Source organism: Carya illinoinensis, chromosome 6 (assembly GCF_018687715.1).
Source record: "Carya illinoinensis cultivar Pawnee chromosome 6, C.illinoinensisPawnee_v1, whole genome shotgun sequence".
Classification (NCBI taxonomy): Eukaryota; Viridiplantae; Streptophyta; class Magnoliopsida; order Fagales; family Juglandaceae; genus Carya; species Carya illinoinensis.
In genome coordinates, this window is record NC_056757.1 from 32,781,094 (window position 1) to 32,802,786 (window position 21,693).

The following is a 21,693-nucleotide window of genomic DNA, read 5'->3' on the forward strand; positions in this document are numbered from 1 at the left end:
GTTGGATCTAAAGATCAAGGCGAGGATTTTGTATTGTTCCTCAAAACATGTCACTTGCGTCTGTCCCGAAGGCTGTTCACCAAATTCTTTATTTATTTGAGATATTTATCTCCTCGTCTTCATGTTTCTCTGTGTCTGGTCCCACTCTAGCAACTTTTCTTGCATCCGAGTGAGCGGATTTAAATTTTAGAAAAGTTCTTTTTATACTACTTTTAATCGGGTTTCTTCAAATAAATCAGTACTTTTTATCGTATGTAGCTCGAAATTGAGTTGGGACATAAGGGTTAATTCATAAATATTTTAGTCATTAAAGTAATTTCATTAAAATAAATTTATCATCTGTCTTATTTTAATATGTAAATAATACATCAGAATGCAAATTTTTTTTTTATAAAATAAATTTAATATATCACAAAAATTTTTATTAATATATAAATTTATTTTTGTAAGATTTAATAGAAATAATTTAATTTAATTTTTTTTTTAAGAATATGATACGGTTGGCTATATCACCCTTTCATTGGAATTCACGTTGTAACAACCTTCTTATCAAAGGTTGTGTTTTTCTGGCTTTATGTTTGTTACTTGGAACGAATCGAATAACAGCGGTTGTCTTTTGTTCTCCTCGTTGACCACAGGCATCCAATACAGTATTTGCAAAGGAAAAGAAAATGATAGAAACTAATGGAATCCTTTTTTCTTCATTTATTTGTGGCGTTTGAGATGATTACAAAGCAGTCCAAGTGAAGAAGAGCAAAACAAAAACTGACCCCGGATTAATAAACCACACGGTCTGACACAGAGTGTGAAGATCCAGGGATTACTAACAGATTAAACAAGGATTGACTAGAAAAAAAAAAAAGAAGGAAACTTCAAAAGCAAACTTCTATCTGAAATGTCTGGATTTCTTGAGAGGAATGATTTGGGGTACTGTAAAACCATCGTCACTCCACTTTCGGTTGCTCATTTTCATGTCATTTGCCTTTTCTGATTCCTTGAATCCAGTCAGAAAGTCAGTAGTCCGGGGAAAGAGAGGTAATTGAGGGAGTTGATGTGAAGCTTGAGAAACCCAGCTAACCAAATCTTCTGATGAAAAAGAAGTCATATCTTTCTCAACAACTACTCGATCCAAAAACGGGAGTGATTGATCACTGGTCTGCACTTATTGCAACTATAACTAATATCAGCAAATAAACTTCATGCCTTTCTGAAAATTTTAAAAAATAAAATAAAAATCTCAATAAAAACAAAAACAAGTTTCTTTTCATATTTGAAGTGTGCTGCAAACCTTAAAGAAACCATTGGCAGCAAATGCAGGGTCAAGAAAGTCTTCAACACACCAACCCGGCAAGGTTTCTATCAAATACTCTGATATGCTGCTGGTTGAAATAGGAACAGTGTCTTGAATCTGATTTCCTTCAGTACCCCTGTAATCTGGTGTGATTGTACCCTTCCCACTTGAAGGAGAGACAAATACTTCATTACAAATCATGTTTGGTTTCTTTCTTGATGACTGCGAGCTTCTAACATCAGCGTCAATGTTGTTTGATTCAGAGCCATTAGAGGATGATGAGGTTGGGTATAAAGAAGAGGAAGAATAGGCATGGAGTTTGACACCCGTGAGAAGAAATCTGTCATGTTTCTGGGTATGTTCATTGGCTTTGTGAATGGGGAGGTCGCATTCTCTACAAAGAATTGCTCTATCTTCTTTGCAGAAGAGAAAGGCACGCCTCTCCTGCGAAAAAAAGAAAAAGAAAAAAGAAAAACCAAAAAGAAAACAAGCATCAAGTTCGTATTCTATTGAATTGTTTTGCAAGCTAGCTAGGATTAAAAAGAAAGTGATTCATTTGGTTTTCGTATGAAAGAGATGGATGAGGCAAGAAAGAGCACCTGACAGATATCGCAGAGAGGAACTTGTTTGGAGGGGTGGATCAAAGAGAAGCGTGTGTGCTTGCCGGCGAGTTTGTTTGCGTGGTGAATGCTGCTATCACACCCATCACAAAGAGCAGCTTCATCTGCAGGGCAGAATACTGTGGCCTCCCCTTTGTCACACACGTCGCATTGGATCTTCATTCTCTTTCAACCCCCAATCCTCTTTCTTTCTCTATTTCTACACCAAGAGTACTCTTGGCTGATAAGGGGAAAAAAAAAAAGATTTTTTGGGAGGGATGAAGGAAGAGACAAAAGTATTATGGGCAATTTAGCTGCCAAGCTCAGATGTCTTAACTCTTTCTGACTTCAAGAAAACTCTCGATATATATGCCATAGGCCATAAACACCCCCCCCCCCCCCCCCCCCCCCCCCCCCCCTTTTCTCTCTCTCTCTCTCTCTCTCTCTCTTGTTTGCATATCGCTTTCTTTTAGTAAAGAGAGGCTGCAACTAGGCTTTCTGGGCTATAAAGCCATCACCCTCGATCCGTCTATCTGAAGTCGGAGGCAGGGCAATTGCAAGCATATTTATCTAGCTATACCTAATTTTGACCCCCCCGGCCCAGCCTTCGTCACGTACGAAATATAATTTATGCTTTCAGATCAGAATATTAATTAATTCTATTTCGAGACCAGGCATTGGCCAAAACAGCACTCTCAATATATTCTTCTCTCTGATCTGAAATCTGGTCTTCTCATTTCTTCCTTTCTTTCTTTCTTGGTATTTTCTATTGATTTTGCTGACATTTGATGATCAATTTCTCATGACATTATACTTTCTTTGTGCATGCAAAGGTTGTCTTTCAGTCCTGTGCCATGGGAAAGAAATCCCATGCTACAATTTGCATTGCACATTTCATTAAATATGCATATGAAACAACAGAGGTTGGCATAACTCTTTACCGAAACCTATTTCCAAAGTCAAGATGTTTGAATAAAGTTGGCAATTTGTTTTGGAGCCACTCGCCTGACTTCTGATTTTAAGTTAACCATGGTTTGAAAGAGGATAAAGCGTGTACATCTTGGAATCGAATGAATATGGTGCAGAAAGATGTCCTTGGCGTTTCCCATTCCCATCATTATTATTTCTCAAGGGTGTCCTTGGCGTGTTAACAAACCAAGTGGCTGTTTGTCTCTACATGTAACAACAAAATTCATTTGTATGTTTTGGGTGTCCACATTTATGCCAATTAATAACGATTTGCAGTAAAATAAATAAATAAAAATCGTGTAGGTCATTTTTCTTCTTTTTCTTTTGGAGTAAGAGATCATCCGCAAAACACAAGTGCGTGATTCTCTCTCCATGGCACCTCCAATCAAACTTGAAGCGTTTGTTAGTGTAAAAATCTAAAGTCAGTAAATTTTGTGCATGCTCTTTATAAAAAAATGAATCTCATTAAAAAAAAAAAAATAGTATATTTTTCCTTACACTTTGGGGAATCCACTTTTTTACATAGACGGTATAGAATTTGTATATTTGAGACTTATTTAAATCATTACCTTTTCTTTTGTTTGGAAAAACTCTCCAACATATAGGCCTGGTCTGGATGTTAAAACCTCTCCTACAATCTCATATCATATCATTTTATCGTATCTAAATATTATAAACATAAATATTTTTTCAATTTCAAATTTTTAATTTTTTTATATAATAATTACCTAATTATTATAATTTTTTCAAACTTTCAAATAAAAGAAAAGAAAAAATCAATTTTTTCAAGTTTCAAAATAATAATAATAATATTAAAAAATTATATTCTAACAATATTTAAACTTTATAATATTTTTATTCAATTTTTTCTCCTTTATTTTTTAAAACTAATAAAGCCTCAATTTAAATTATTTTATTACTATTTATAAGTAATTTTATTATTATTTACAGATCATTTTATCTCACTGTTCAAATCATGCCTATAATTAAAGAAAGAGAAATCTTATTATGTTTGTGGCTTACCAGTTGTTTCAAGCTGACAGTCATTAGCGTAAGGGAAAGATGATTGGGGTTATAAAAGGAAAATGAGGGTGCATGGCCCCATCAAATCGTTCAAAACCGGTGGGTATAATTCCTTGCGTAGTATAAAATGATGTTACATTTCATCAAATTGGCTTTTAATTCCTTTGACTTGTCTTCGTGCGTACGTGGTAGTTATTCATCACATCATACTTTGAGTAAACCACGTTCAAAGCAAATATGGTACATGGGAAACCTTAGATAATTTGAGGAGACTCTGGTCTTCCTCCATCGCTACACGACAAATAACACACTTGTTTTTGGTCCTTGTTACCGATGGTATTTATTATACAACCCAAAACATTAAATATAGAGATATGCAAGTGGTCGGTCCGCATCGGATATGGTAAGAAGATTAGAGAGTAACCCTAGTACTGTTTTGTTCGAGTAATGCCATTAACAACTTTTCTGTCTAAAAGATTCTACTAAGTAATCATATACCACACACTTGATGAGAATAAAAAATAAAAAAATAAAAGAATTATTCTATTCAGTAGATATGTGGTTTAGCGTTATTGTATAGAATAACTCTTTTTGTCCTATTATATAAAGAATAATTATATTTAAATGTTTTTACGACACACACAATTTACGTATCATAATTTGATTTATAAGATTTAAATTTTAAAATATAAGTATTAATGTCTTGTTTCGTACTCTTTTCGACTTGGCCCTCAGCATTCGGGTCTTTAGTCTTAAGCCTACATGATATCAGTAATATTATAGAAGAATGTAAGTTAATAGAGAGAGTTCGGAGAGTCCAAAGACCCTTTACGATACAGGGTTTTCTTTTATACCTGACCTCGAAAATCAGGCAACCATGCCCTATGGCTGAGGGAGGGAAGTCCTCCAGCAGTCCATTCCATCATGCCCATTTAATACGGCGTGGTCCTTTTAGGGGATGCATTTAATGCTGCATGATCATCTGAAGAGTGCATTTAATGCGACGTAATCCTCTATTTTGTCTTATGGTTCAGTTATATTGAGATGGCGTGTTCCTCCTCCTTCAGTTTCGGGGGTGGATTTGCCGCGCTTCCTATGTAGTAGACTTACTTCTGCTCTAAGGCCCTGAATCTTGTTAACCGGGTCGAGAGTCCTTTAGTTGGGTTGGCGGATGGCTTGGCCGGTAATAGCCTGTGAGTGTTGGGCTCAACCTCTAGGCCTTTTGGACCAGTGGAAAAATCTCCTAACAATAAGATGTGACATTTTTATAACTTTTAGATTAGTTTTTATTTAAAAAATAAATAAATTTAAAATATGACACTTTTATCACTATGACCCGTGGTAACTTGCTAGCCCTTAGTAAACAAATTTTTATATTTAATTTTGTTTTGTGTGAATATAATAATTTGATTTATAGTCTCGGTTAACATGTGGATGTACTGGTAATAAATTATGTTATTGGAAAATAATAATAATAAATTCTTTTAAAAAAAGAAGAAAAAGAGAAAGATGTCGTGAACGGTCCACGTCGCCTACCTCCGCCTTTGCAACAACGTTTTGAAGGTAGTAAACACTACTACACAATGGACAAGCCCACTTTACTTCTTTTTGACCCAATAAAAGAGTATTGGGCTGCTCGATTTGGTTCAATAAGTATGATTGGGCTTTTAGGCCCATGGTTTCTTTGGATTTGGTCTCCGTTCATCTCTGCAGATGCAAAGCAAAGATTGAATACTAACGAAGATTTGGTTGGAAAACTTGAACGGTCATTACTCTTTCAGTGGCACCTCTCTCTCGCGCGCGCCACCGCCAGTCCGCACGACTCCAAATGGCTGCATTCTTGGCGACGTCCTCATCCCCGCCGGCCCTTCTTTGCCTTTCCTCCCCTTCTCATTCCCACTTTCGTCAGGTAACTCTTCTTCTTCTTCTCACTCTTTCATATACATTGTAATTCTTGAGTTGTTCTTTTTATGCTTCCCTAAATTAAACAACCTGTCGTTTCTTTTTCCTCACTGCCCATTTCGTCTCTGTCAAAAATATGTAGACTAAAGCTAAGGATAACTAATGAGTTCTTTGATGTTTAATTGTACCGGTTGGGCGTCTGTTCTCTTTGTTTAATTCTTTTTTTTCTCATAACTTTTTGAAGTTGTTTTTTTCCTCTGAATAAATGCTTCACTACTCTGTGGCCCAGAGTTCATTGCTCCAAAGTTGGAAAGTCTCGGTTTTCAAGGTGCGTTGGCTTAGGACGTTTTCTGCCACGACTTCAATGAATTGGAATAGGAGGTAATTTCGGAAGGGGAAAAATGTGGAATTTTTCTAGTTTTGGACATATAATAATAAACCTGATTGATGATATAGGAATTCTTGTAAATATAATAGCTTAAGCGGCGTGGACGTAGTTTTGTTGTTATCGATGAAACTTGTTAATGGGAGTTCCCCCGTGAAAAGGTGGCAACATTGGACTCGCGCTGTAAAAGGAGAGTTGAGGGACTCACTCGGTAGGGATTATATTCTCGAGAATTGGGGGGATTGGCATTAATCTTTGAAAACCACTATAAATGATTCACCTGTCTTTGTCTATACTGAAGCTGAAATCGTTTGCTCAAGTTTTAGAATTATAATTTTCTAGTATACTTTATCTGACCAATGGAGCTATCGGTAGTAAGATTGTGTTTGCATCTAATAATACAGGAGAAATTTCATCTATGCAGCCAGTCAAGATGCTGAGGAAGCTTTCAAAAAGACTGTTGAAGTGGATAAGCTTATAGATACACTGAGGGATGCAAATCCAAATGAAGTAAGTACATGATTGTTTTCCTGGAAAACTTTAAAGGCTGTGCTATGCTAATTATTTTTCATCGTTTGTTTTATTAAGGTAAAATTTATTTTTGAAATTCACCTCATTTAATTGGACATTTTTGTTTGACTATTCAAGGGATAATGAGGTTATGTGGCTCTCCATTTACTTAAAACTGGAGATAACTTTTGCTTTGTATCTGTTTCATTAAACTTATTACTGTTGCTTTTTGTTTTGTGAACAGCTTCAGAAGCTTGTTGTCGAAAATGTCCTTGCTTTCAATGAGAGTTTTTGGATACGCCTTGCAGCAAGAACTGATACCTGCAAATCAGAGGATGATAAAGCATGCTTTTTGACTTAGTTAATTCTTATATTTAATGATGTTCTGATGTTTGACTTCTTATTGTACCCTGTTTTTCAGAAGAAACACTGTTAATCTCTTCTCTTTTTGCAGAAAGATTACGAGGAATTGGCTATATCTGTGATGAGCATAGTGGATCGCCTTGTTCATAAGACTAAGGTACCTCTCTCTCTCTTCTCCCTCCACCATCAATGCTTTTCTTGGGTACTTCATGTGTATTATATTGTTACCCCCTCCCTCCCTCCCTCCCCCCAGTTAGTTCTTTCATTGTTTTTCCACCTCCGTATATTTTTCTCCTGCAGGAAAAAATAGAGTCAGCGACTGACGTTCTCAAGGAGATATTGAAACCTGTGGTTGATGAAGTGGAAGAGGTTACCTGGCCTCCTAGAGAACCTGGGGCCCTCAAATTAATGGAGAAAGTAAGTCTTCTCGATTTGACTTAAAACTGATTTTCATTGTTCTGTTTGATACTTGCTGTGTATATAGGGATTTTTTTTTTTTTTTAATACCCTTTGCTTGGGCTCCTTAAATTATCTTGTCATGTGAGGCAAAAATAAAGTTCTCATTGATCAAGCTTGCAAATCAATGCCCCATGCTTATACATGCTTTGTCTACTCTGCAACTTGATCTAGATAATTATACTTTGGTTCAACGTTAACAAATGTGTAGAAAATAAAAAAATAAAGCAGGGGTCATGCATAGAATGGTAGAAAGAAAAGAATAAACCAAGAACTTGGAGATGGTAGCTTCATCTACCCTGTTGTTTAGATAAGATACTCATAGAAGCAGCTTGGATAGATGTGTTGCTGGAAGCATGCACGGAGTTGTTAATTTCTTCTTCTCTGCTCATGAAAATTAAGAATGTTATAGTTCTTGTTGATTTGTCTATGTGCAATTTATTACTCCCTCTTCTGGTATTTAGGGGATATACCAAAGGGAACAAGAAGGGCAACTAGATGAAGGTTTTCTTGCAGAGGTTAATGCACAGCTTCGGCAAGTGAGTCTATCTGGTGCTCTTTATTTTTGTCTTCTTGAATGAGCTTTTGTTGCAGAGAATGTGGATTGGATTAGTTATCATGGATTGGATTATATTTTATTCAATCTAAACTGTAATCAGAAACCATACTTAGCTAGCATGTTTGCAATTAAATGACATTACTAGATATTTGTAGAAAAAAGGTTCATGCTACCTTCTTGCATGCTCTCGTGTTTTATTATTTAGAGCATCAAACTAGTCATGCAATCTTTCTATATAAGGTCAGAGTTATGCTACTGCTGTTTTAGTGATAAGTTTTTGAAGTTGGATTTATAATGTTAACGTCATCAGTAATCATACACAAAATGTTACATATGGTAACGCTTGGAGCTTTCTGATGTGATGTAAATCTTTCCTTCAAAATTGTTCAGATGCTAGTCCTTATTTGATATCTCAATAGAGATTTAGCTAAGGCCCTATGTTCATAAAATTTGTGAAAAATGTCGACTAAAAATATATGTCATGTGCAGGCAAAAGAAGATGGAGATAAGCCAGGACTGGAGGCTATGCTGCAAAAGGTTTTGCAACTGTATGCTTCCAGAGTTCTCTCCAAACGTAGTTATGCAAAGAAAGGTATTGGTCGCTTTTCAGTTTTTGTATAATGTCATTACTTGACGATGAGTGTATGCAAACAATCTGATATTGAGGACAAAAACTGCGATTAGGTCAAGCTAGATGCTTCCAGGACTGCCTCAACTTAAAAAAATGAAAAATAAAAAATAAAAATAATAATAATAAATAGTATCTGCATATGCATTACAGATTAATAAAGACAAAAGGGTAAATTATATAGTTAGAGGAAAAAGGCAAAAGGGCAAAACGTTATTAACAAACTTAACATGGGTAGAATGATACCATGTTTATCTTTCACAGCAATAAGAATTTAGAATTTGTATATACATTTCATATGCTTAGCTTGATGTGGATTTTGAAATTTATATTTATTATTGTTCAATGTGTTAGAGTTAATTTCTCTGGCACGTTTATTTTTATGACAGCAACTTTTACTTTATTAGTAGAGAGCGAGAGAGAGAGCCAGTGCGCCTGGCGGTGGGCGGGGCCGGGGGTGGGGGGGGGGGATGTGACTGTAACTTTGTAACATCTCGGATGTTAAAAAAAAACTTATTACACCTATTCTTGTCCCTTTTTTTAATCATTATGGATAAATTTTAGAGTTTTATCTTGAACAGCTTTTGCTTAAAGTTTATGCTTACCAATTCCTAGTGATGTTTCTGGTGCAGGAGAGGAATTCTTGAAGGCTGAGCAGTTTCTTGAAGCCATAATAGAAGGTGTCTACGATGTACTGTTGTATTTTGCTTCAAAGTATACACTTTGTAATGCTAGTTAATGACTGTATTGGTGGTTCCTGAAGAAGAGAGAGTTCTATTGATCTGCTTTCCTAATTAATTATGATATGGGTGGCAGCTCCAGAGGAAGAATGGAACAAGCTCTTGATAAATGGAATGACAGTTGGCAAAGGGGAGATATCACCAGAGGAGTTTTATGCAGTCATTAAGAAACGGATTGAGCGGACTTTGATCCGAACAGTGAGACACGCCTTTGGCCTTGAATCTCAACAATCGGATAAATTTAGTTCATTTCATCTCTGATTTATCTGATTTTGTTCCTTCTTCGCTATTTGATGATATCCATTTACACTCTCTCTCAGGAGGGCGGTTCTTACCAGCAGCGCATCCTTACAGAGTATTTGAAAGGCATCCAATCAAGAGCGGAGGAGATTGTCCAAGTACTTCAGGGCAAACCATAATAGTGGCCGTCTAGAGTTGAAGCCAATTCGATATGATGGTGCATTACGCATTACACAGAACTCACAAGGCATAACCGGACCTTAGTCTTTCTCTTGTGAGTTTGAAAATAAAGAAAAAAGAACACCTTCAAGAAGTTGAGAAACTTTGTTTCAATCGGACATGATGCACGTGCCATTCAAGTACCACTCTAACATGAGACAATGAACTTTCCTTACGGCTCCCAGGTATCCCTGTTGAAAATATTATCCATGTAGCATTCATAGTTCTCTTCATTTTGATCACTATCCGATAGGTATACACTTTCGTGTAAGAACTGCTCAGCCTCCTGGACCATAATATTGTGTGTATGTTTGAGCCTTTGTTTATCAACAGTGCAAAATAATAATCGCCTCTCGATTTATTACTACCATTTTTATAACATATTTGACGAAATCAGATTCACCATTTCTCAAGAACAAAGATAATAATAATAATAAAGAAAAGAAAAAGGGGCCATTGTTTAATATGGTCAGTTTTAGCTTCATCAGGGACGAGAGAAATCTACTCATGCTGTAACTTTCCAAATAATTTTAAGATAACAAAGACGATTGGATGGATGTTTGAATATGCCCTAAATTCAAAATAAATAAAATCACATTTTGAATTATGGAATTATGTGTTTTTTTTTTTAAGCGAATCGCTAAGAATGTGTCGCGTTACTTTTATTTATTTATTTTTTAATTATATTAACTATTAGATCTCAACTATGAAACTTTTAGGTTGTATTAGATCATTCAACTATTATTTAATATTTTATCATTACTTTTTTACTATTTTTTTATCACTATTCACAGATCATCTCACTTCCTAACCCAAACGATACATTACGATTGAGAAGTCGTTTCAACTCATCTCATTACATCATTATAACTTTCTTAAATTTTCATGCAAAATATAATAAATAATTTAATTTTTTCAAATCTCAATTTAACTTTTTCAAATCTCAAAACAATAATAACAATATTTTATTTAATTTTTATCTTTTATCTAAAATCATCTCAACTCATCTCATCTTTGGATTCAAAATATTAATCTCTCAAAAAAATAAAAAATAAAAACTATGAAACTTTTAACAATTTGATAGATGGTGGGATATATTTAATGGTCTTGGATGTACATTACATACGGGTAACAATTCAAGAGTATAAAATGTGAAAAAATTAACGACAGATGTCATATAAGTAGAGGAAAGTATCAGATTAGAACAATCAATTACCACGCGTAGTTAGGAAAGTTGAAGACTAAGGAATGCCACTGAACTAATGCAAACTGCAAGGTATGTATATTACAAATAATGGTTAGAATCTGATGATATAAAGGATGAACTTACCTTTGGGGGGGAAAAAAATGAAAGAAAGAAAGATGGTCATGATCCTATGTCTTTCTATGGTTCTTAATTTTTACAGAATGGTCCGAATTTTCTCATCAAAAGTCTTGCCAATTAATTTTGGTTTCATTAGTCTATAGATAAATAAATACATTCTTACTTTTGGTCAACTTTATTCCAAAAAAAAGAGCAACCAGAATTATGAAACAAATAGTTTTTCTGATATTTCGTTTTTTGTCAAATTTTATAATTTTTGATTGATTTAAAAGAAAATCCAGTTAGATAACTATTTTGTATTTAGAATATATAAAAATTAGAAAAAAACGATAAAAATATTTTTTATATAATTCTGTTAAAGGGTGATGCTACGCCCATAGAAGCTTCAACCAGTTAGTTCTACCGAATGGTGTAATTTTATTTTTTTCCAAATATTTTCTAAACCCCTTTAAACATTTAAAAAAATTATAAAATTATTAAAAAACACTTCCTTAATCATTAATTATAAAAAATTAAAAAAAAAATTAGTACAAAATATGTATACAAAATTTCAGGGGCTCTATCATTTCTCTTCCATTAAAATGGTTATAATTTTTTTTACGAGAAAATGGTTGTAAATTGGTATTCTAACTAGAATTAATATTTTGGACAATACTAGAGTGTACACTAAATATTCATCTCAAATATGCACGCCAATAGAAATAGTTTTTTTTTTTTCTTTTTTTAAACATACTTAATTAATAAAAAAAATATAAATTTATTCATAATAACTTTTTTAATTTTTAAAATAAATTTAAAAAATTAAAATATATGAATTTACATATTTGATGGATGATCACAGTGTCATTATTAATAGGAGTGTCAAATCGTATTAACAAAGCGTGTTCGTATTATGTCAAAACATGTATATTATACTATGTACCTCAATCCTAACCTGACATGTTATATTTATTATGTCAAAATCTTAAATCTTAACACGACCTATTAACATAACGGGTCGTGTCAATCCGTTTTAACCCATTCGTGAATATTATAAAATAGGTTAACATAACACAATATGATCTGTTTTAAATTATTTATGTAAATTAATTAAATAGACCCAAAATTTAACTGTTTAACCTGATTAAATTTATCATAATTCTATATAAATTTTAAAATCATAATATTTATAAAAATTATAAAACTAACTGCAAGTCTAAAATTATAATCTAAATAATAAAAATATTGAAATTGAAATTTTAATAATTTTACTTTTAGACATAAGGGTATAATTATAATTTTAATTTTTTTAATATGTCTTAACGGGTTGATTATTGTCAATCTCTTAAGTAATTATATCTTAACAGATCAATCTGTTTTAATTTAACTTTATTAAAAATAAATTCTAATATATTATTATCATGTTAAGTTCGTATTGAGTCAAGAGATCGGTTTTAAGTATTGACACACCATTGTCGTAACATCATTTTCCTATTATTTTCAGATTTTCCTTCGAAACCTTGTTAAATCTGTAAATTCTCTATCTATCCGTTCTGCCTATTGGTCGATGTAAAATTACAGGCTCCGCGAAGAGAGACTGAAAAAGCCTCGGTTCTTCTCTCCCTCCACCCCCTCTCACTTTCTCTCACACCTCCCGATCTACCTCTCCGGTTTTCTTTCTAAAATTTTATCTATCTAAATCTCTCTATGTTTATGCGTTTACCCATACTCTCAATCCGGTTGCGTCGCTAATTGTGGATACCGCTCTGCTTGATCCTTTCCCCTAAGGATCAGATCTAAGTTCATAGTGATCAGATCTGAGGTGAAATTTTGTATGTTTTATTCGCCTATTTATTCAAATCTATTTTTAAATTGAAATGATGAATTAGCTTTCTGTATGGTTGCTGAGAAATTGTAGGACAGATCAGGAAGATTTGGAATCTTACGGCTTAAAATTCAGTTCCTAAGATTTCGTTATTTTCCTTCGGTTTATTGGCAACTACACAGACTGTGCTATAATTATGTAAACTTCCTATTTACTTTGAACCTCATATTCGATTTGATCCGGCGTCGACGTTTAGCGCTGGAGAGTGTCATTTCCTAGGGAACTATTGGAGTTTTGATGCGATTCGATTGTGGACGTTGATTGAAGAAGATGTTGACGAAGTTCGAGACGAAGAGTAATAGAGTAAAGGGACTGAGTTTCCACTGCAAGAGGCCGTGGATTCTCGCGAGTCTCCACAGCGGCGTGATCCAGCTATGGGACTACCGGATGGGGACTCTGATCGATAGGTTCGACGAGCATGACGGGCCTGTTCGTGGCGTCCATTTCCACAAATCTCAGCCACTGTTCGTGTCTGGAGGTACCGTTGTAGTTGCCTTTGGCTTATATTCGTTACAGAATCGCGAATCTCATTGCCATTCTAGGAAATATTAATTGATTGGTAGATTAAGATTGTAATTATCAAGTGTAAGTCGTGCAGTTGGAAATGTGTTCCTTCGGTTGGTTATTGTTGAATTTGTGTAGATCTAGGCAAGTATGTACTGTTAGGGGACAAAGAGAATTGCTTAAATGTGAACTTAAATGATCATTGAATCTAGACATCTGGGCTTGAATATTTTGAATAAAGGGATTTTGATCGTAAATATCTAGCTGAAACTGATTATGAAGTTGTAGGGAAAAAAAATCAATGAATCAACAATATGAGGTATTATCAATTATAAAAAAAAAAAAAAATCAATGAAAGAATTCCAAATAAGACTTTCTTCTTAGCCATTGACTAGCCTCTTACAACAGTTCCACGTGTGCTCCGGCTTTATTTCCCTTGCTCATATAGGTAATTAATTTCCTAAAATTCCACTCTGCACCATATTTTATTGAAGAACGTCATTTTCATGTATAGACATAAGGGCTTCACAAGTTTACTGCCTTATGGAGTTGCTTTTTAATGGAAAAAGTCTATTATGTCCCAGTCTAGCAAACATTATATACAAACCTTATACCATAAAAAAATGTATAAAAATAATTTATGTAACTGCATTAAATTTTTTCCATGATTTTCCTTGTCCAAGAACCAATATAATATTGTTGTAAATATTTGTTTACATGACAGAAAAATTAAACAAAAAAACCTATTGCCACAATGTTAGCGGTAACAAGATTTCATCAATGAGCTCCAACTCAAATTATTCTTCCACTCCCTATTCTCTGATGGGATCAAGAGAGTTATTGGGTCGAGGCCCAAGACCCTCTGTGCATGTCTACCTGAAAAAAAATGAATGCTTCTATTTTATTTATTTAACTTGGCCCCCTTCTGACAATATAGCTAGAGCCTTGTATGATTTTCTTTTTACAATAGCACTCTTTTTAAAAAGCTTTGCCATCTTGGATTTGTAATGTGTTCATCAAACATGAACATTCTATGATCAAAGTCCTTTAGTTAGCCTTATCAATTACTTGCCTCTTAACTATGTGCCGAATGAATTTCTATATGACTATTACATATTTTGCAGTCAACGTTCAATTTGTTGAGGAATGTCCAAAACCTTTTGATCATATAACTATAACATAGCTAAATCAAAATATTCACAGCAATATTTAGTTTGTGGCTTGTGTTGATGAGAAAGTCAACTATCCATGCTTTAGAAGTGTACTTGGGCTATGCAAATGTAGAGGAAGGTAATTAATTTAATTTAAATGGATAAATTCTCTCATTTTTGAAACTTACAAAAAATTTTGAAAACTTCATCTGCATTGGGACCCAAAAAAAGAAAGCACACCATCTATTGTGGGATGGGGGTAATTCACATATTCTTAGAACTCCAAATTGGTCGCAAATATCCGTCCTCCTATTCTAATATCCAAATGCAACTTATTCTGTATGCGCTTCAAGTTTTACTATGGTAGAAAACATTTACTTGAGATGAACGATACAGTTGCATTATGGTATTGAGATCATCTAAAAGAAAGGTTCTTATCTATTCTGAGTAACCAAACAGGGTGTATGCTATTTTTTGAAGACATATATGGTCCAATGGTGACAATAGTGTTTTTATTACATTGACCCAATACTTTATTGCCCAACAGTTTGAACTTACTTTACTATCTATATGCTTAAACTATTACCTGTAGTTCAGAACCCTTCAGATCTGAATGAAATTTTGGATTTAATGTTGATTTGAGTCTTTGGTTGACTTAGTAAACAATTTTGGTAGCACAGAAAAGAATGACAAATAATGGTAGTTAGTTTCCACTGGTGTTACTACAGGGGAGAGGAGCTCCACATGCATAGATGATTTTAGTTCTAGGAAATGGGCTTCCAATGCTGTACATCCTTCTTTTTTTTTTTTTTTTGATAGGCTGTACATCCTATTATTAAAGTTACTTCCAAGGGTTTCTGATGCAGTATACGCACTAATAAAAATGTTGGTTATTTTTTTTAACAAACTTTCAGGGGATGATTACAAGATTAAAGTTTGGAACTACAAGTTGCACAGGTGTCTTTTCACTCTTCTTGGACACCTAGATTATATTCGTACAGTGCAGTTTCACCATGAGTACCCGTGGATTGTGAGTGCCAGTGATGATCAGACTATTCGTATTTGGAATTGGCAGTCCCGCACTTGTATATCAGTGTTGACTGGACACAATCACTATGTTATGTGTGCCTCATTCCATCCCAAAGAAGACCTTGTTGTGTCAGCCTCCTTAGATCAGACTGTTCGTGTCTGGGATATTGGCGCCCTCAGAAAGAAGACGGTTTCCCCTGCAGATGATATCTTACGGCTGAGTCAGATGAACACGGATCTTTTTGGTGGTGTTGATGCTGTTGTTAAGTATGTATTAGAGGGTCATGACCGTGGGGTCAACTGGGCTGCATTTCATTCCACCCTCCCTCTGATTGTGTCAGGAGCTGATGATCGCCAAGTGAAATTATGGCGGATGAATGGTAATTCCTACCTTCCTTTGCCTTTGCGCACGTGTGTGCGCACGCGCACACGCACACACACACACACACACTTTCTTTGTTTATTCTTGGAATTGAATGTGTTATACATTTCTAGATCACATAAAATGGTCAGATTGCTATTCCATTAAAGCAGCACGGTATTGTGAGTTGAGATGAGTCATGAGAACTTTTTCTCCTATGTTTGAACTGTATGTTAGATGGTCTGCAATTGGGACAGCCTTTTCTCCACTTCCATTTGGTGACTTAAAACGTAATGCTTCATGTCCAAGAAAAGGAAACTCCTAAACAATCCTATATTCTTGCTACCATATGGTCCATATCCTTACATCATATGAAGTTTTTAAGATAACTTTCATTTTGTTTTCAGATTCAAAAGCTTGGGAAGTGGACACATTGAGAGGCCACATGAATAATGTTTCATGTGTCATGTTCCATGCCAAACAGGACATAATTGTATCCAACTCGGAAGACAAAAGTATACGCGTGTGGGATGTAACAAAGAGAACTGGTGTTCAAACATTCCGTCGGGAGCACGATCGATTCTGGATTCTTGCATCTCACCCTGAGATGAATCTGCTGGCAGCTGGTCATGACAGTGGTATGATTGTCTTCAAGTTGGAAAGAGAGCGGCCTGCCTTCGCTGTGAGTGGTGATTCTCTGTTCTATACCAAAGACCGCTTTTTGCGATTCTATGAGTTTTCAACTCAACGAGACACACAAGTGATTCCAATTCGACGGCCTGGTTCCACTAGCTTGAACCAGAGTCCAAGGACTCTTTCTTACAGTCCAACTGAAAATGCCGTTCTTATTTGCTCAGATGTTGATGGAGGATCTTATGAGTTGTATTTCATACCCAAAGATAGCATCAGTAGGGGTGATAGTGTGCAAGATGCAAAGAAAGGCATTGGAGGATCAGCGGTCTTTGTTGCTCGGAATAGGTTTGCTGTGCTTGACAAGAGCAACAATCAAGTCTTAGTCAAGAATCTGAAAAATGAGGTGGTTAAAAAGAGTGGCCTCCCAATATCTGCAGATGCAGTATTTTATGCTGGAACGGGCAACTTGCTGTGTAGGGCTGAGGATAGAGTTGTTATATTTGATCTCCAACAGAGGATTGTTCTTGGTGATCTTCAAACCCCTTTCATCAAGTATGTTGTTTGGTCTAATGACATGGAGAGTGTTGCTCTACTTAGTAAGCATGCCATCATCATTGCTAGCAAGAAGCTTGTCCACCAGTGCACTCTTCATGAGACAATCCGTGTAAAGAGTGGGGCCTGGGATGATAATGGTGTTTTCATTTACACAACTTTAAATCACATTAAATACTGTCTGCCTAATGGGGATAGTGGAATAATCAGAACTCTTGATGTCCCAATATACATTACAAAGGTTTCTGGGAATACCATCTTTTGCTTGGATCGCGATGGAAAAAACAGGTCTATAGTTATTGATGCAACTGAATATATTTTCAAGCTCTCTCTTTTGAAGAAGAGATATGACCATGTTATGAGCATGATAAGGAACTCACAGCTTTGTGGGGAGGCTATGATTGCTTATCTGCAACAGAAGGGATTCCCTGATGTAGCTCTCCATTTTGTGAAAGACGAGAGAACTAGGTTCAATTTAGCTATTGAGAGTGGGAACATACAAATTGCAGTTGCGTCAGCTACAGCTATTGATGAGAAAGACTACTGGTATAGATTGGGGGTGGAGGCTCTTCGCCAGGGCAATGCTGGTATTGTGGAATATGCCTACCAAAGGACCAAAAATTTTGAGAGATTGTCTTTTCTTTATCTAATAACCGGTAATAATGAAAAGTTGTCCAAGATGCTGAAAATTGCTGAAGTTAAGAATGATGTCATGGGTCAATTTCATAATGCTCTGTACTTGGGCGATGTCCGTGAACGTGTTAAGATCCTGGAGAATGTCGGCCACTTGCCGCTTGCTTACATTACGGCTTCAGCACATGGGCTACAGGATGTTGCTGAGCGTCTAGAAGCTGAGTTGGGTGATAATGTTCCTTCTTTACCAGAGGGGAAAACAGCCTCCCTCCTGATTCCCCCTGCCCCCATTATGTGCAGTGGTGATTGGCCTCTTCTGAGAGTGATGAAAGGCATATTTGAAGGCGGGCTGGATAATGTTGGTAGGGGAACTGCAGATGAAGAGGATGAGGCCGCTGATGGTGATTGGGGTGAGGAGCTGGACATGGTTGATGCTGATGGCTTGCAGAATGGGGATGTTACTGCAATTTTGGAGGATGGAGAGGTTGCTGAAGAGAACGAGGAAGAGGGAGGATGGGACCTTGAAGATTTGGAGCTCCCCCCAGAAGTAGACACTCCAAAGACATCTGTCAATGCCCGCTCTTCGGTTTTTGTGGCCCCAACTCCTGGCATGCCTGTAAGCCAGATTTGGACCCAGAGGTCGTCGCTGGCTGCTGAACATGCAGCTGCTGGCAATTTTGATACGGCAATGCGGTTACTGACCAGGCAACTTGGAATAAGAAACTTTGCTCCATTGAGACACATGTTTCTTGATCTTCACACTGGCAGCCATTCCTATATACGTGGATTATCATCTGCTCCAGTGATATCACTGGCGGTTGAACGAGGATGGAGTGAGTCTGCAAGTCCAAATGTGAGGGGTCCGCCAGCACTCGTGTTCAGTTTCTCTCAGTTGGAAGAGAAGCTTAAGGCAGGTTACAAGGCCACAACGGCTGGAAAATTCAACGAGGCTCTTAGGCTCTTTATTAGCATTCTACATACCATTCCTCTTATTGTTGTTGAGTCAAGGAGGGAAGTCGATGAAGTCAAGGAGTTGATCATTATAGTGAAAGAGTATGTTTTGGGTATGCAAATGGAGCTTAAGAGGAGAGAAATTAGGGACAATCCAGTACGCGAGCAAGAGCTTGCAGCTTATTTCACTCACTGCAACCTTCAATTGCCTCACTCAAGGCTTGCCTTGCTTAATGCAATGACTGTTTGTTACAAGGCAAGGAATCTTGCAACGGCAGCTAACTTTGCCAGGCGGCTTCTAGAGACCAACCCCACCATTGAGAACCAAGCAAAGAGAGCCAGGCAGGTGCTGCAGGCTGCAGAGAGAAATATGACAGATGCTGCTCAGTTGAACTACGATTTCAGAAACCCATTTGTGATTTGTGGAGCTACGTATGTGCCAATTTACCGAGGACAAAAGGATGTCTCTTGCCCATTCTGTACTTCTCGGTTTGTGCCGGGCCAGGAAGGGCAGCTCTGTACCGTCTGTGATCTTGCAGTTATTGGGGCAGATGCTTCTGGGTTGCTTTGTTCCCCTACTCAGATTCGATGATCTTTTTGCTAGACCAGGAACATTTTGCAATTTTTTTTTTCACAATCCTTTTAGCCAGCACAAGCGACCATGTTGATTGATTCATATCTGCAGTTAAAAGGTAAGAACTACTGAAATAGTTTTAGTTGTCAATGAATTGTTTTAGCTCTCTCCTTATCCTGTCTTTCTTTTTTCCCCTCTCCTTCGCTTAGTTGATTATGGTTTTCATGATGGAAAAAATTATAATTTTTTTTATTGACTGTTATTATTAATATTATTAGAAGTCCCTGGCCCAGAATAGTCAAGGGCCTTTGTTACATTAGATGATGGTCATGGGCAGGATGTTTTCTAGGTCAATAGATAGCAGAAAAAATATTATTGTGCCTGTTTAAGTAGCTCTCTCTCTCTCTCTCTCTCTCTCTCTCTCTCTCTCTCTCTCTCTCTCTCTCTCTCTCTCTCTCTCTCTCTCTCTGTGGATAAACCGTGGTGCAAGGAGAACGATCTTTGGCAAAATTGTACCCCCTTAACTTTGCTGTTTCTCTTGTCCAAATTTTTAGATTCCATACTTCCAAGAACAGAGTTAATCTTTTAAGCTATCCATTTGAGGTGGCAATCTTTTAGAAATGTTTTATAGCATTGTTGCCTGTGACATAATTGATATTGATATTGATTTCCCTCTTTCTAATGCCAAGTGTTTGCTAGTTGTATTCCATGTATACTTCTTGTGTACTTGAGCTATGTCTATTGTTTTCTATTAATAAAATTACTCTTATAAGAATATATATATATATATATATCCTCAGTGAAATTTATTATTTAGCTGATTGAAGGCCATTTTAAATTTTCAAATGCTTTTTGGTGAATGGATGCTGGCTGTTAGATTAGATGTTACCGTTGATTGCAGCTGTCTCATGGTCTTAATGTTTATCATCCTCCCCAACACACACACACCACCCCCCTCTTCACCCCCCCCCCCCCCCCCCCCCCCCCCCCCCCCGGCGGGGGGTTCCTCCCATTAGTTGCTGGCCTTATTTATTTTGTCGGTCTTTGGTGCAGTTTTAGCTGATTCAATTGTCCACAAGGCATGGGATCACGCCTCTACTGGCTAAAGGTAAAGTTTGGAGTATGAAATAATTCTTCCTTACGGTGTTATGATTTACAGTTATCCTAGGTCATCTATTTCTGGATTTGTTTTTTCTAGTTTTAAAGAAATCTAGCTTGAACGGTTGTAAGAATACTGTAAGCAGTTGATGATTTTGTGTAAGAATGGGATGTCTTTTTTCTCAATTGATCCTCCCTCCTTTTGCCTCCACCAGCTTTTCTTGGGCTCATTTATGCCCCGTAACCTTGCAAAATAAATTTAGGAAACGAAGAGATGGGGAAGAAGAGGAATGAGGAAAATGGGGAGAGAAGTTGATGTTTTTGTTTTGGAGTGGAGAGGAGGGGATAAATGCACTGATAGATGGCAAATCTTTTTTTTATTATTATTATTTAATTTATGGGCAAGTTTGATGTCAAATCTACCCTAAAAAAGGCTGTACCGCCATTTGGATTGGCAATGGATCTGAATTCAATTCATCTTATTATTATAATTGTTTTTAAATTTTTTATACAAAATATAAAAAATAATTCAATTTATTTAAAATTTAAAAATAATAATAATTAATTATAATATTTTAATAATATTTTATTTAATTTTCAATTTTCATCTTTTTTCATCTTATTATCCAAACTCACCATCCAAACGGTATTTTCAACTCAATCCCATCTCTTGCGTTAGCTCAAAACAAAACTGAAACATAACCTTATAGACATTGAAAATGTCTAATCAAGGAAATTGATTGGCATAAAAATTCAAAGTTCAAACTATTCTTTCCCAAAATAAGCATTCAATTCTCCAAATCTCAGAAACAAAAAGAAGGGATTTAAATTAATAGGTTAACTCATAAAAAGAAAAGAAAAGAGTGCTTTCTATGTAACCATCCGAAAACGTCTAAACTAAAAGCAATGTAATGAGGAAGAAAAAGAAAAGAAATGTAATATAAATAATAAAGGACTCCTAGTTGTAAAGGCTTGTAGCGAAAGACCACCAATAGCGCCCAGATAGCGTCCGAACGTTCATGAAATGTTCTGCATCAACTTTTTCCAATTCATGATGGGAATCAACCAACCATCAAGCCAGCCAGTTTTGATCTTTCTTTACTTCTTTTTCTTTCTTCCTGTTTTCGTTTTTGTT

At 36.0% G+C, this 21,693-nt stretch overlaps 3 protein-coding genes across 7 annotated transcripts; 2 read left to right on the forward strand and 1 right to left on the reverse strand.

Annotated features, from left to right (window-relative positions):
• Window positions 1–672: 672 nt before the first annotated feature.
• LOC122312548 (B-box zinc finger protein 20-like) lies at window positions 673–2,273 on the reverse strand. 3 transcript variants are annotated; one of them, XM_043127192.1, is made up of 3 exons: window positions 1,891–2,272; window positions 1,289–1,735; window positions 673–1,156 (listed from the first exon to the last, which is right to left on the reverse strand). In XM_043127192.1, exons 1-3 carry the CDS (start codon window positions 2,071–2,073, stop codon window positions 887–889), a joined length of 900 nt encoding a protein of 299 aa, XP_042983126.1. In that variant the 5' UTR covers window positions 2,074–2,272; the 3' UTR covers window positions 673–886. The 3 variants fall into 3 exon arrangements, with proteins under 3 accessions (XP_042983126.1, XP_042983127.1, XP_042983128.1); XM_043127193.1 differs by having other exon boundaries at window positions 1,011–1,207; window positions 1,891–2,273; XM_043127194.1 differs by having other exon boundaries at window positions 1,011–1,171.
• Window positions 2,274–5,601: 3,328 nt separating this feature from the next.
• LOC122312492 lies at window positions 5,602–10,251 on the forward strand. Of its 2 annotated transcripts, XM_043127109.1 has the most exons (12): window positions 5,602–5,791; window positions 6,074–6,165; window positions 6,262–6,380; window positions 6,594–6,679; window positions 6,924–7,022; window positions 7,134–7,199; window positions 7,343–7,459; window positions 7,963–8,037; window positions 8,547–8,649; window positions 9,318–9,365; window positions 9,502–9,623; window positions 9,746–10,251. In XM_043127109.1, the coding sequence occupies exons 1-12, from the start codon at window positions 5,711–5,713 to the stop codon at window positions 9,842–9,844; spliced, it is 1,107 nt and encodes a 368-aa protein (XP_042983043.1). In that variant the 5' UTR covers window positions 5,602–5,710; the 3' UTR covers window positions 9,845–10,251. The 2 variants fall into 2 exon arrangements, with proteins under 2 accessions (XP_042983043.1, XP_042983044.1); XM_043127110.1 differs by lacking the exon at window positions 6,262–6,380 and having other exon boundaries at window positions 5,603–5,791; window positions 6,574–6,679.
• Window positions 10,252–12,683: 2,432 nt separating this feature from the next.
• On the forward strand, window positions 12,684–20,744 carry LOC122312346 (coatomer subunit alpha-1-like). 2 transcript variants are annotated; one of them, XM_043126921.1, is made up of 5 exons: window positions 12,684–13,019; window positions 13,269–13,550; window positions 15,642–16,136; window positions 16,525–19,578; window positions 20,514–20,744. In XM_043126921.1, the coding sequence occupies exons 2-4, from the start codon at window positions 13,343–13,345 to the stop codon at window positions 19,476–19,478; spliced, it is 3,657 nt and encodes a 1,218-aa protein (XP_042982855.1). In that variant the 5' UTR covers window positions 12,684–13,019; window positions 13,269–13,342; the 3' UTR covers window positions 19,479–19,578; window positions 20,514–20,744. The 2 variants fall into 2 exon arrangements, with proteins under 2 accessions (XP_042982855.1, XP_042982854.1); XM_043126920.1 differs by having other exon boundaries at window positions 12,684–13,009.
• The last annotated feature ends 949 nt before the right edge of the window (window positions 20,745–21,693 follow it).

Excerpts from the sequence above, each read along its gene's own strand:
- LOC122312548 (XM_043127192.1), bottom strand. The coding sequence starts at position 2,073 with ATGAAGATCCAATGCGACGTGTGTGACAAAGGGGAGGCCACAGTATTC. Across the intron at positions 1,736-1,890 it reads CTCTCTGCGATATCTGTCAG|GAGAGGCGTGCCTTTCTCTT; the intron begins GTGCTCTTTCTT and ends TTTTTTTCGCAG. Across the intron at positions 1,157-1,288 it reads CTGCCAATGGTTTCTTTAAG|ACCAGTGATCAATCACTCCC; the intron begins GTTTGCAGCACA and ends CAATAAGTGCAG.
- LOC122312492 (XM_043127109.1), top strand. The coding sequence starts at position 5,711 with ATGGCTGCATTCTTGGCGACGTCCTCATCCCCGCCGGCCCTTCTTTGC. Across the intron at positions 6,381-6,593 it reads AGAGTTGAGGGACTCACTCG|CCAGTCAAGATGCTGAGGAA; the intron begins GTAGGGATTATA and ends TCATCTATGCAG. Across the intron at positions 9,366-9,501 it reads TCTTGAAGCCATAATAGAAG|CTCCAGAGGAAGAATGGAAC; the intron begins GTGTCTACGATG and ends TATGGGTGGCAG.
- LOC122312346 (XM_043126921.1), top strand. The coding sequence starts at position 13,343 with ATGTTGACGAAGTTCGAGACGAAGAGTAATAGAGTAAAGGGACTGAGT. Across the intron at positions 13,551-15,641 it reads GCCACTGTTCGTGTCTGGAG|GGGATGATTACAAGATTAAA; the intron begins GTACCGTTGTAG and ends ACAAACTTTCAG. Across the intron at positions 16,137-16,524 it reads GAAATTATGGCGGATGAATG|ATTCAAAAGCTTGGGAAGTG; the intron begins GTAATTCCTACC and ends TTTTGTTTTCAG.